General features: G+C 34.4%; 1 protein-coding gene across 1 annotated transcript in view; it reads left to right on the top strand.

Annotated features, from left to right (window-relative positions):
* Window positions 1-10,708: 10,708 nt before the first annotated feature.
* Window positions 10,709-13,202, top strand: part of LOC135213366 (zinc metalloproteinase nas-33-like) — an 11,964-nt gene continuing 9,470 nt past the window's right edge. The window contains exon 1 of the mRNA XM_064247346.1: window positions 10,709-10,815. Within this exon, the coding sequence (XP_064103416.1) occupies window positions 10,753-10,815 (63 nt within the window). The 5' untranslated portion in view covers window positions 10,709-10,752. The remainder of the gene's footprint in view (window positions 10,816-13,202) is intronic.

Here is a 13,202-nt window from a genome sequence, read left to right as displayed (position 1 = left end):
TCTTGAGAATGATTGAAGCGATAGCTCTCATCGTGAGGACGTCTCTAGTAACTCAGAGGGTGATCAAAGCACAGGCTCTCACCCTCAGGACGACCTAGTAGCAGGCCCTTCAAAAAGACCTCCTCCATCACCGACAAGAACGAGCATGTGACCCCGCAATCAGTGCCCAATGATGTGTTACCAGACTCCTCAAGCCACTTGATTGCAATAAATAGCGCAAATCCAACCGAAGCAGCTCATTGCACTCAGCGATCCCATCCCGATGATGGCCAAACGAGGTGGCTGAAACATGTAGATGTCCTTTAATAGAAACCAGAAAAGAAAGAAATGCAAAGAAAACCGGATTGATCCCTGACGACTACACACCTGAATACCCGATGTCGACCCTCAGCCTGTCGCTGATCCCCGCCGAAATTCCGTTGATGACCTACAGCATGATGGACATTGGCAGCTGCTTAGAAATACCAGTGTGCCAGGGAAACGGTCATTAGAAGAATTGAAGGAATTTTATATTAAATCAATTCTGTAAATTCTGCCATTATTTTTAATAAAACAAGTTTAAAGAAGGTCTGTTTCCAGCATAATAATAAGACAATACTATATAGACCTTTTATTCTAATACCTTGGAAATGACAACAAGGACTCGATAAAAGTTGTATAGCTTAAAAAGAGAGAGAGGCGGAGCTAGTAAATGATATCGTGACCACTGTTAGTCCTACAAGTTATTCTCTTTAGTAGCGGTTTAGTGACTGGATTTGACAGTGGTTCGCAATCAACAAAGAATCAGCAGCAGGAGCAGAATTGTGGGCATGAGAGAGAGAGACTGGCATGTCTTACAAACGTATTGCAAGGGAATTGGGAATTTCATTGCCAACAGTTCGACTTTAGTGTCGAAGATGGGAGGAGTCTGGAAACCTCAACGGCAGGCCAAGAGCTGGTGGGCCAAGAAAAACGACCCCTGAAGAAGATAAGGCGATTACGGAAGTAGCCACACATAGCTCACTTATAAATGCAGTTGCCATAAGAAACACACTAAACTTGCGTGTTTCGGCTGGAACGATAAAAAATAGGCACCACGCAGACTGTATCCATCGTAGGACTCCGGCAGTGAAACAAAAGCTCGAAGATCGGCATGAAGCGACACCGTTGGAATTTGCTTAACGTTATTTACAAGAGGGTTAGACTTCTGGGGCAGAGTAATTTTCAGTGACGAAAAGACCTTCGCTTCTAACACGCATGGTCGTCTGCGTTGCTGGACAGCCAGAATTTTTATCAAGTGGCCAGAAGCGGCCATATCGCCTGTAACGTTTTGGGGTGGATACACCTGCATGGCGTTGGAGAACTGGCCGAGATCAGTAGAAGGTTCAACATTGAGCAGTATCTCGAAATTTTGGAGAAGGTGATTATTTTTCTTATTATTATTATTTGTTTAAGCAGCTACTTCCGACTAAGTCCAATCGGCTGTGGAGAAGGTGATGATTCCCTCCGTTTGCGCTTATGCTCTTCCTTATCCTGAGCAGATCAATTTCGTGCAGGTATGTGCATTTATTTTTATATTTTGTATTTTAAATATGAACGTCATTTCTTGACAATTATGGTAAAAACTTGTTGCTGATGCGCTCATAAAGTAGTTTCAAATTACTTAAAACGACTTTCCTTTGGATTTGTTGGTTTTACAACTGGAAAAGGATCTTACATCAACATCTCTGATCTGCATTCCCTGATGAATCTAAAGCGGCCAAATAAAACCAGTGAAATTGTTATAAGGTCTCTTTTGCCTCATGGAAAGTAGACCGAATATTCTTATAAACGCAGATATTATTATAAACATACATCTCCCAAGTCTCCTTCTCCTTTACTACTTACGCCATTTTATTTAATATTATTGTGACTCCTTTTGCTGGACTAAACCTCATTATTTTGTCAATTCTATTGAAAATAAAAATTTTCCTCTTTCCACATTGTTCTAACAATATGGTTAATAAATTATATTATTTCTTTTAGGATAACTGTTCCATTCCACACAGCGAGATTGTCTGAGCATGGTTTTCTGAACAGCGTGAAATCGTTCTCCCTCCTTGGCCGAGCAAAGCATACATAAGACTTGAGTGAATCCTTCCGAGAATGTCAGGGGGAACATCGTCAACAGCTGGGAGCAGCGTCAGGAACGTAACCACCAGCGAATTTCCAGCATGTTCTCAACAATTGAGAACTGTTCCGCCGCAACCCACAAGTTGTGTATAACCACGTCTCGTCAATGCAAAACAAACTGCAAGATGTTATTGCACATAAGGGTGGATGGACAAAATATTAATGGTTCAAATGAGATCTTGTTTTGTTTATTTTCATTTTTAAAATTCAACATTGTATAAATAGAAATAAAAAGATTTATTTCCATAATGATTTAGCTAAATCTTGACCACAAATGTAAGGAATGTTGTGAGAATGGAAATTGGAAAAAATATATATAGCTTCAATCAATCTGTATCGCTCGAGTCCTAAAACAGAGGTTAATACGAAGTTATGATTGCGTTTAAACACTGAATATCACAAATGTGTCTTACATAGTTTTCAAAAATGTTCTATGAATTCATCGATGAATCCAGCTGATTTTAATGAATATCACAAATGTGTTATGCATAGTTTTCAGATTTGCTATAAATTCATCGATGAATCCAGCTGAATTTATTTAAATCTCATAATTATAAATTCTAAAAAGCTATGACCAAGGACCAGCTCAAATGAGAGGGGAAATTTAGTTAAATGAAAAGAAGAAACTTAAACCTGACGACTGTGTATCTATCTACACAAATGTTCAGTATTAAAAGTGAAATATCTTGCGAAGCACTTAATTACTTTCCCTAGGGTAATTCCATTGTCATGAACTCTTATGAACCTTACTATTCTGCGAATGAGCATCATGGAATTTACTTTTATGAAAATGAAAATAACGATTGATGATTTCTTTTTGACGTTTTGTTAGGTCGCTTGTAGAAGGAAAGTTTAGTTATTGAACGAGATCTTTGAAACACTCGGTTAGACTTCAAACACTTGTTTCACAAACCTCGCCGTATTGTAACAAGCACGGACTAAGACAGCGATACCGGACTTACTTATTATATAATCACATGGTTATACAACATTATTCTAATCGAGTACCTGTTGTCATTCTCAAAGTATTGTAAAAGGTTTATATAGTATAGTTTAATAATAAAAAAAATATGACAAAAAATAAACCCAACCATAGTTCAGTCTCTCCCTCTCTCTTTCTCCAAGCTATGCAATTTTAATCGCATCCCTATCTTCATTCTCAAGGTATTATAAAAGGTCAATTCAATATTGTTAAATATAATACCAACGAAACTGACAAAAAATAAACCAGACCATGGTTTCTCTCTCTCTCTCTCTCTCTCTCTCTCTCTTGTGCAATTTTAATAAGAGTTCCTGTTGTCATTCTCAAGTATCATAAAAGGTCAATTCAGTATCGTTTAATAAGCCAACGAAATTGACATAAATTAAATCCAACCATAGTTCAGTCTCTCTCTCTCTCTCTCTCTTATAAAACTTTTATCGAGTCCTTGTTGTCATTCCCAAGGTGTTATATAGAGTCTATATAGTATTGTCTAATAATGCCAACGAAATTGACAGAAAATAAACCCATAGTTCAGTCTCTCTCTCATCATATCTAAGTACTGAATTTATCAGTGTGCTACCTTATCTATCACTGATATTAAGATCATCAGGGTGGTTATGTTGTTACTCGGATGACGCGAGAAATTTACATCTAAGCTACTCTGGTGAGACATTGCTCAAATAATTTCTCCCCAAGCCTTCCGTCTCATAACCTGTCAATGGCTATTATAATTGCTCTTTTGAAATTATATTTATAGTTCTTGAAATTTGTTGTTTATAATCTCGTTACCTTATAAATTGATGGATTATGTAAATAGAAGGTGTATTTCCATTCAAATACTTTTGTTCTGAAATCGACAGCAAATATCTTCTTTGAACTAAGTTGTACTCCAGCAAACGCCTGTAGCAGCCACACCTGAAAGTAACGAAGGTTGACGATGTTTGATTAATCAGGACTGAATATGATTTTTACCATTGCTATTTTTATCACGCTTTACTATACTATTTTTCTATCTATTTAACAACAACTTATTTCATTTGTGATGTGAACTAGTATTCTTATACCATTAACATATTATCTACAGCAGTGTTTAGAAAATATGAATATTGGCATACCAATAGCTCGACCATTCACGTCCGTTGTTACAAGGCAAATAGGCTTCATTGTGGTGTTACCATACCATTTTCATAAAACAAAAAGGGTAGGGGGAAAGGAATACTTTGAGGCAACTGTGCCAGAATTTATTGATTAAGCAATTTATTTTTGAACTTTTTCAATTTCCTCAACATTCGTTATCGACATCCGAACACCTGTCCTTGGCTTAGCTAGTGTTAGGAAGGAAGCCCCGCCCACTCGTTTCTCAAACTCTGTCTCAAACATAAGAGTGTACAACGATATGAGTTTTTACATCTTGAATTATCGACGATAACCATTTCCTATACAGTTTCTTTTATATAGTGATTTGTATGTTTTTATATATCATGTATGTTTTTATTTATTACCATAAGAATGGGGTGGTAATGAGCCAGTTTTGATTATTAAGATATTGCAGATGTGGGGCAATGACTATCATCTGTTAGCATGGCATGATATGCGCATTGTCCATTACCAGGACCGATGGCTCAGGAAAAGATGGTAAAAGTAGCGATGTCAACCATCGGAGGAACAATTGGCTATTCATCTCCTCATGGTAGTAGCCACTGGTGTTTTTTGTGGTGAAACAAAGAAATGATTTCTCAACAAATCCTTCCACAGAATGCTATAGTTATCAATTTGATAAAAAGAATTTCAAAATCATTCATTCATGTTCCGGTGCATGTAAGTCAAAAGGAACTAACCTTTTTAGAATTTTTTTTTTTGCCTGTTATACGCAGCGAACACAATTTTTTTTTTTTGCCTAGTATATGCAGCGAACATCTATAATGCAAATGCATTGTGGCATCCATGATGACAATAGATATTTTTCCTATGACATCACAGGAGACGAGCACCTGATAAGACACCGCCATCCTTTAGGTCAAACATTGTAAACAAAAGAAATATCAAATTTCTGTTACTCTAAGGAATTATGAACCATATCACTAAAATTGACAAGCAAGGACAATTCACAAATAGAAGACGAATTACACTGAGCCTCTGAAGCATGTAGTGCGTGTAAGATCTATATATATATATATATATATATATATATATATATATATATATATATATATATATATATATATATATATATATATATATATATATAAACATACTGAAACTTGTAACAAAGACCCATACAAGTTGACACCTGAACAACGGAGTTCTGATGTGGATTTGCTGCCAGCAGTTACGTATCAAAATTTCGTGAACTATTTGGTTAATGATGTAAGCCACTACATATTGGACCGCAGCTCAAGGCCTTTAAGTCTCTGGAGGCTTGTAACTATTTTGTGTCTGGCTGGGTGAAGGATCTTAATGCATCGGAGCGACAGTTAACTGATGTAAACATAAGTATAATTGCATTTGTTCCACTGTGAGTGCAAGTTAATAAGCATCCTTCCATAGATTTAAGCGGTGGATACGGTTTTGGAGATATGGAATATTGTAGTTCATGTGAGTGTCGATATTGAGGAAATTAAATAGGCGAAATGTTACACAATTTGCGGGGGGGGGGGGGGGGGGGGGGTCGCGGATTTTCCATGGCTTTGTGACACTTTCCTTTCTTGTTCTGAGTGCATTTGGGACCTCAGAATTAATTGTTTTAAAGTTGATTAATTTCCCTTTTGCCTGCCTTTCATTTCATGTATTTTGTTAAATATACATAGTTCAATTTTATACTAAAATTGTAAAACACAACCTGAATGTTTGCTGATGTCGCCCTTTAGGCCAGATCATCATTGTGACCCCACCACTTCCAGGGACATAGAACCTACGCAGTTGGGGCTAAATTTCCGACAACACTAGCCACTTTTGGCACTCTTGATATTTAGTGTAAATTTTAACACACATATAATTCAATATCCACTACTTCATGTTTTAAAGGTTTGACCAAAATAACTTCCATAGCGGCTCCAAATCATCTATCATTTGACAGAGACCACAGAGGCTGTTAATGAATTACTTTGTGTAATATTTATGCCTTAAGCTTCTTTAATTATTCACTATTATCGTTTATAACACTCATCACTTATGAAGCGATCTGAGCAGATTTTAGCATATGTCTTGACGGCTGAAAATGAGCCCCGTTTATCCTGGAAATCCAGAGTTGCTCTCTTTCTTTCATCTGTCTCTTGGGTTTACCTCCTTGATTTCTCCCAACAGAAGGGACTGAGTAACACGATTTGCCGTCCCTGCTTGACCTACTGTGGCACCCAAACACACTGCAAGAGTTCGCCATATTTAAAGGATTCATAGTTACAATATCTTTGCAAATTTCCGAAAAATCGGTCTTATTATGACCGACTTCCATATTCACATCTGGGCCTCATTCTGGATCGAAAACTATCTTTACCGCAGCTGGGTGGACGTATACTTCCAGTTATGGGTGACTCAGGCGTTTGCGTTTATCGAAAGACAAACTAAACATGCCTGAAAACCAGTAAACTACTGCCCTTCTAATTTTCTGTCGGTCCACTCATCTGCATCTATATACTGTAAATGAACAGTGAGGTCATAAGAATCTCTCAAAGCAATGAAATACAGATAAACTTTAATGTACAAACTAATTTTGTACATTGAAGTTTGAAACATAAACGAGTGGGCGGGTTTCCTTCCTAACTCTTTAGCTGAGCCAAGGACAGGCGTTCGGATATCTACAACGAATGCTAATAAATTCTGGCACTTTATTATATTGCATAAAATCACCGGAAGGTCTACAACATTCTGTGCCGAAGTCTCAGAGAGATACAGCTGATATATAAAAAACTATTCAAGAAAACCTATGCGACAGCCGGCTTGAAATGCTTAGTAGTTGATTTCCTTTTTTTCCTGACGAAGTGTTCAATGTGTTGTGAGGTGCTTATCTACATATTATAAATGTTGTCGTGTTCGAAGGGGAAGGTCACTCTGCTGGCTTCGTTTCACCTCTGGAAAAACTGGCCATTACACTGAACGGGAGCATTATAAAACCATCAGAAACACATTAACCGGAAACGCCAGAAGAATAATTCCTTTTTACGTATTGAATCGTTGGTACGAGAATGAACATGTGCCATCTGTCTGTTAATGTGGCAGACCCTGTATTCACGAAACGCCTGTGAAACATTACTGGGTGGAAAGTTATCAGCACTTAATTCTAACAGCCTTCAACAATCATGTGAGGCCGTAAGAGTAGTATGACTGTTACGCTGTTTGATTGCCATGTTGAGTTTTATATGTACACACATACACACACACATATAAAAAGAATATATATATATATATATAGTTGTTTAGTTATTGTTTTATCAATTTATGCGATTTTCACACGCAAACAAACATACATACATATGAAAGATATAATTGATTATCTTGGTATACACATATTTTGAGATGCTAAATGTCGATTCGGAGTGTGTCGGAGGGATGTGGTGAGTGATTGCATTCTTTCAAATGATAGATTCAGCGTTAGCTCCCACGGAGACACAGCGGAGTCTTGAAATGCTGACACGTCAGTTTTGGGTGGCGCATTGTCGAAGGTTGCTGCCTCAGCCGCGATCAAGGGCAAAGACAGGTCACGTCTTATGTCCGTGCATGAGCGGAAGTAAGGTATGCTTCTAAATCTGGATTGAGTTAGATTCGTGGGTGTGAGTATGAGCTGTATATGACTCCATGCATCTATTCCAGTGCAATGAACTTCTTACGTCACATCAAAGTGAGTGTCTTGTGAGAAAGTTCGTACTTGTGTACGTGCGGGCTGTTCCCCTATATTTTGGCAGGAAAGATAACTGGGCGCTTAGAAGCAGCCCCGATTGAGAACAATTATGTCTTATTTCTTTGTGTTTTATAAGTGCTGTAATGGGTAAGCATACTTTCAAGAATGACTTTGTCTTTTTGTATCTTAAACATTTATTTTAGAGATGTCCTTTTTCGTATGACTTTTCAATCTATGTCATTTTGGTTTATTTACAATTTGTTTATGTGGGATTTCTTTTTTTTTCTTATCTCTCCAGACGGATCTGGTTATGGTAGTTTCAATGGGAACTTATCTGATAGTTTCCTGGAGATATAATGGTGTTGGGAGACTATGACTTTGATTGCCTACCTTATGACTGATGTCTGGTTATTGCAGAGAAAAGAGGTGGACGGGTTTTGTCCAATGCCCAAGGTTCTTTGGGTTTCATGTTTGAATTATAATAAACGTGGTGCATTGTTTGGAGTTTTCATTGGGTTGTGTTTAGGAACTAAAAGTTTCAGATTTTGACTTATTCAGCTCATCATTTTGTTCTTAGAGAATGATTTATTTAGGTAGTTCTTTTGTTCTTAAATAAATATATTTTTTTTAATCATGAATCTAATTTAACGACCTTAGGTAATTATGATATGTGAGTTGCACAGAGGTCGGTTGGTTGGGTGAGAGAGAGAGAGAGAGAGAGAAGAGAGAGAGAGAGAGAGAGAGGTCACGCAGTGGATTACTGCTCTAAGGCTATGGCTACCAACATATCTCGAAGAGGTAAATTTTATATCCCTCATCCTCTCGGATAGATAGATAGATAGATATGTATGTATTTATGTATGTGTATTTGCATGTGAAAACGCATAAATTAATAAAATGAATAACTAAACAAATATATATATATATATATATATATATATATATATATATATATATGTGTGTGGTGTGTGTGTGTGTGTGTGTGTGTGTGGTCGTGTGTGCGTACATACAAAGCTCTGAATGGCAATCAAGCGGCGTAACCGTCATGCCACTGTTATGGCCTCACATAATTGAGGAAAACTAACGATGCACAACGGGCATGATACTTATAAATATATATATACTTACATATATATAGGAATATGATGAAAGAAATCATCTCAGGTTGTCAAGCATTACAAAATTTTGACTACTTTACCCTGTTATTATATGTATAATATATATATATATATATATATATATATATTATATATGGTATTATATATATATTTATATATATATATATATATATATATTAGTATATTATATATATATCTATATATATAATTTATATATAATATATATATATATATTATATATATATAGATAGTTATATCTCATAATCTATATATATCTTTCTATATAGATATCATATATATATATATATATATATATATATATAATATTTATATATATATATATATATCTTTATAATATGATATATATATACTATATATATATATATATATATATATATACTATAATATATATATTATATAAATATATATATATATATATTATATATATAATATATATATCTATATATCTATATATTTCTATATAGCTATATATATATATCTATATATAATATATATATATATATATATATATATATATATATATATATATATATATATATAATATATATAGATTATATATGATAATATATATAATATTATATATATATATATATATATATATATATATATAATATATATATATATATATTTACACGTGATGAACGGAGAAAGCAGGCGAGTCAGCCAAAGTGATAAAATGCACAGGGAGCAGGAGCAGGAACAAACATGGCGAAGTATTTTACACTTTATTCCAACGCGTTTCGCATTCAGCAGAATGCATCTTGAGAGTCTGTATAATAAATAATGACTAATATAAATTAAATTGATTCGAAAATAGCCTAAAAATGATTTATAAACTAATTAAAATGAAAACCTGATGGGGGTGGCTCTGGAAAGTGTAACTTAGGTTGCTGGTTCTCAGGACGTTGTTTGGGATGGGGTTCCTGCCCAGTGACCTCACCACCAGTCTGGCTGTGATCTGCCCGATGCAAATCAGTGATATTGATAGAAATCTTACTAGGTACACCGCATTAATGTAAAATCTCTCTTTCTCTCTCTCAGTGAACGAAGTCCGAGCTTCCAGAGTTTTCCAGTTCTATAAGTGGAAAATATGTGTGGAATAAGGGACCAATTCCAGTCCATATGTTTCGAAGAATAAATGAAGAAATGAACGATTGATGAAATATCCAAGCTCTCTTCCGTTTTCGTGTTCATTATTATCTGTGAAATCTGGCTCAGAAAGGTGATCATGATCATCCCCTCAAAGCGGTGACCCACAAACATTGATTTTATCATTAACCTGGAGTCGCAAGGTCATGCGTCACAGACTCTTAAACCCACGTAAAGTTAACAACAAAAGCCCTGATCAGCCATTAGTGGGAAATGCGCAGCTGTATCCGAATCGACTCTTGTTTATGTTACCGAAAGTGCTCGTTATCACCCAGATGTCCGCAGCGCATTGTTGCCACGGCGTTAATCGGTGTGGAAATGTTTGTGCCTAAGGTTGAATTTTCCTTCTCAAAACGACTCATTTTCGCTGTTATCGTCACTAGAAGGAGTCAGCATCAATACAGTCAACAACGTCTATCGGCGCTTGATGTATAACGCGACTCCGAAGCAAAGCTTTATTCATTCCATCGCCAGAAGCCGTTCTGAATACACGCGAGATGGCGAACGCTTTCCTGCTCTTGGCTGCTCTCGCTGCGTCTGTTTCAGCAGCTTCTGCTAAGGTGAGAGACTTCTAGTATATATATATATATATATATATATATATATATATATATATATATATATATATATATATATACCATTATTTGTAGGCTTGCGCGACCGCTTGGAGCTTTTAGAGCTTGGAAAACTGTAGCTACAGGCATTTATGACGGGAAGACCGGAGGGTATAGGTAGCCAGTGTCACCATAACTCTGTAACGAACACTCGTATCAGTACGTGATTTTGATATAGTGTTTATTACACCCAGTGCCGTAATGTATATATATATATATATATATTTATATATATATATATTTTATTTTATATTATATATTTATATATATATATATTATAGATATGTATATATATAGATATATATATATATATATATATATAGATATATAGATATGTATATATATAGATATATATAATATATAGATATATATATACATAATATATATTATATATACATATATATATGTATATATATATATATATATATATATATATATATATATACATATATAATATATATATATACATATATATATATATATATATATATATATATATAGATATATATATATCTATCTATCTATCTATATATATATATATATATATATATATATATATATATATATCTATCTATCTATATATATATATATATATATATATATATATATATATATATATATATATATACATATACATATATATATGTGTGTGTGTGTGTCTGTGTGTGTGTGTGTGTCTGTGTGTGTGTCTGTGTATCCAATGTAGCACAAAGGAACACGTGCTTGAAAATATCCTTATATCCATGGTAGAAAGGTAAGTGATACTGAGGACTTTGAACAAGTACTTTTGTAGTTTATTTCTACATTCGCAAGTTCACACTGAATCAAAAAAGAGTTTGAGAGACTTATTTATACAAAGGGGGGGGGGGGGGGGGGGGGGGTTACAGTTTGTTAATCTTGCCCAAGTGTTCTTTGAACAAAAAAGACTTGGAAAGAGGATCAAGAACTAATCCAAGGTGGAGATTTATATTTCTCGTTTGCAAAAATAGCCTGAGGATGGGACTTTGTCTCGAAACGTCGCTTGTCGATAAGGAATCCATTGTAATGTGCCATGTCCTTCCGTATCTCCATGCCTATATATATATATATATATATATATATATATATATATATATATATATATATATATATATATATATATATATATATATATATATATATATATATATATATATATATATATATATATATATATTTATATATATATATATATATATATATATATATATATATATATATATATAAATATAATGCAATTTCCACTGAAAACTTTGAAATCTGGTAGGAAATGAAGATGAATTTAACCTCTCAGGCAGAACTTAAGCCCTTGCACATCAGAGGACTGATGATATGAGCCCTTGGTCCATAATGAAGTTTGTGCAGGTGACCTAAAGTTTAACCTGATACAAACTATACTCTTTAGTAAAAGTCACAAAAAATTAAATATTATTCAACTACTATTAAGTTACACTCTGCCGATAGTCAAGGTCACACTTAAGAGACAACAAAGGGAATATTTTGAAAAAGAGGTAAAACGATAGAACACACATTATGTTGGTGGTTAATCCTCAATGAAACTACCAGGAATGCTTTATATGTTTTTAATTTGATGAGAGACTCACTTCTAATTATTGCTACAACTGTCATTTGTGCAAGAGGGTCACTTTAAGCGATTATAGATACCACTGGATTCTGACTTTCTTACAGAAAGAAAATAATTGACTAGTGTAAACAAAAACTAGCACCTAAAACCTTTGTTAGCCTTAATGGACGGATTGATCCTTGGGAGTAGTAATAACAGGTTTGGGGTGGTGGACAGAATAATCCTGTAGTTAAACAATATTATGCGCCATCGATTTGGAAAGAATTGGGCGGGAAAGAGGTGCCAATACTTTTATACCCCATAAATTCACTTATGGCAACTCTCATACTGACTAAGATCACAAGTGTGGGTGTCTCAGGACTTCAGTAGTGCTTGTGACTTGAAAGGGAAGTGTCCTGTATATCTCTGTCACATGATGTCTTTTTGTAAATTTGCTAGTAAATATACCAAGGGGATGCTGTTGTTTTTTGCTCTTGTCTTTTACGATAATATGTCGGTTGTAAATGTAATTATACAAATATCTATTAGAAAAAAAAAAACCAAAATTAAAAGTAAAAAAAAAAAAGTTACTGAATCATCGTTCTCGGTAAATTTAAGTAAAATATTTTTTAACAAATATGCTAAGAATTTGTTACTGCTTTTATTACTTATCTGTTTTGATATTGTGTGAGCAGTAATTATAATTTAACAAAATAAAATAAAAACATATATGATTTGGTAAAATTTACAA

This window comes from Macrobrachium nipponense, chromosome 42 (genome assembly GCF_015104395.2).
Source record: "Macrobrachium nipponense isolate FS-2020 chromosome 42, ASM1510439v2, whole genome shotgun sequence".
Lineage (NCBI taxonomy): Eukaryota > Metazoa > Arthropoda > Malacostraca > Decapoda > Palaemonidae > Macrobrachium > Macrobrachium nipponense.
Note: the sequence above shows the minus strand (reverse complement) of the source record. Positions and strands in the feature narration are given on the sequence as shown.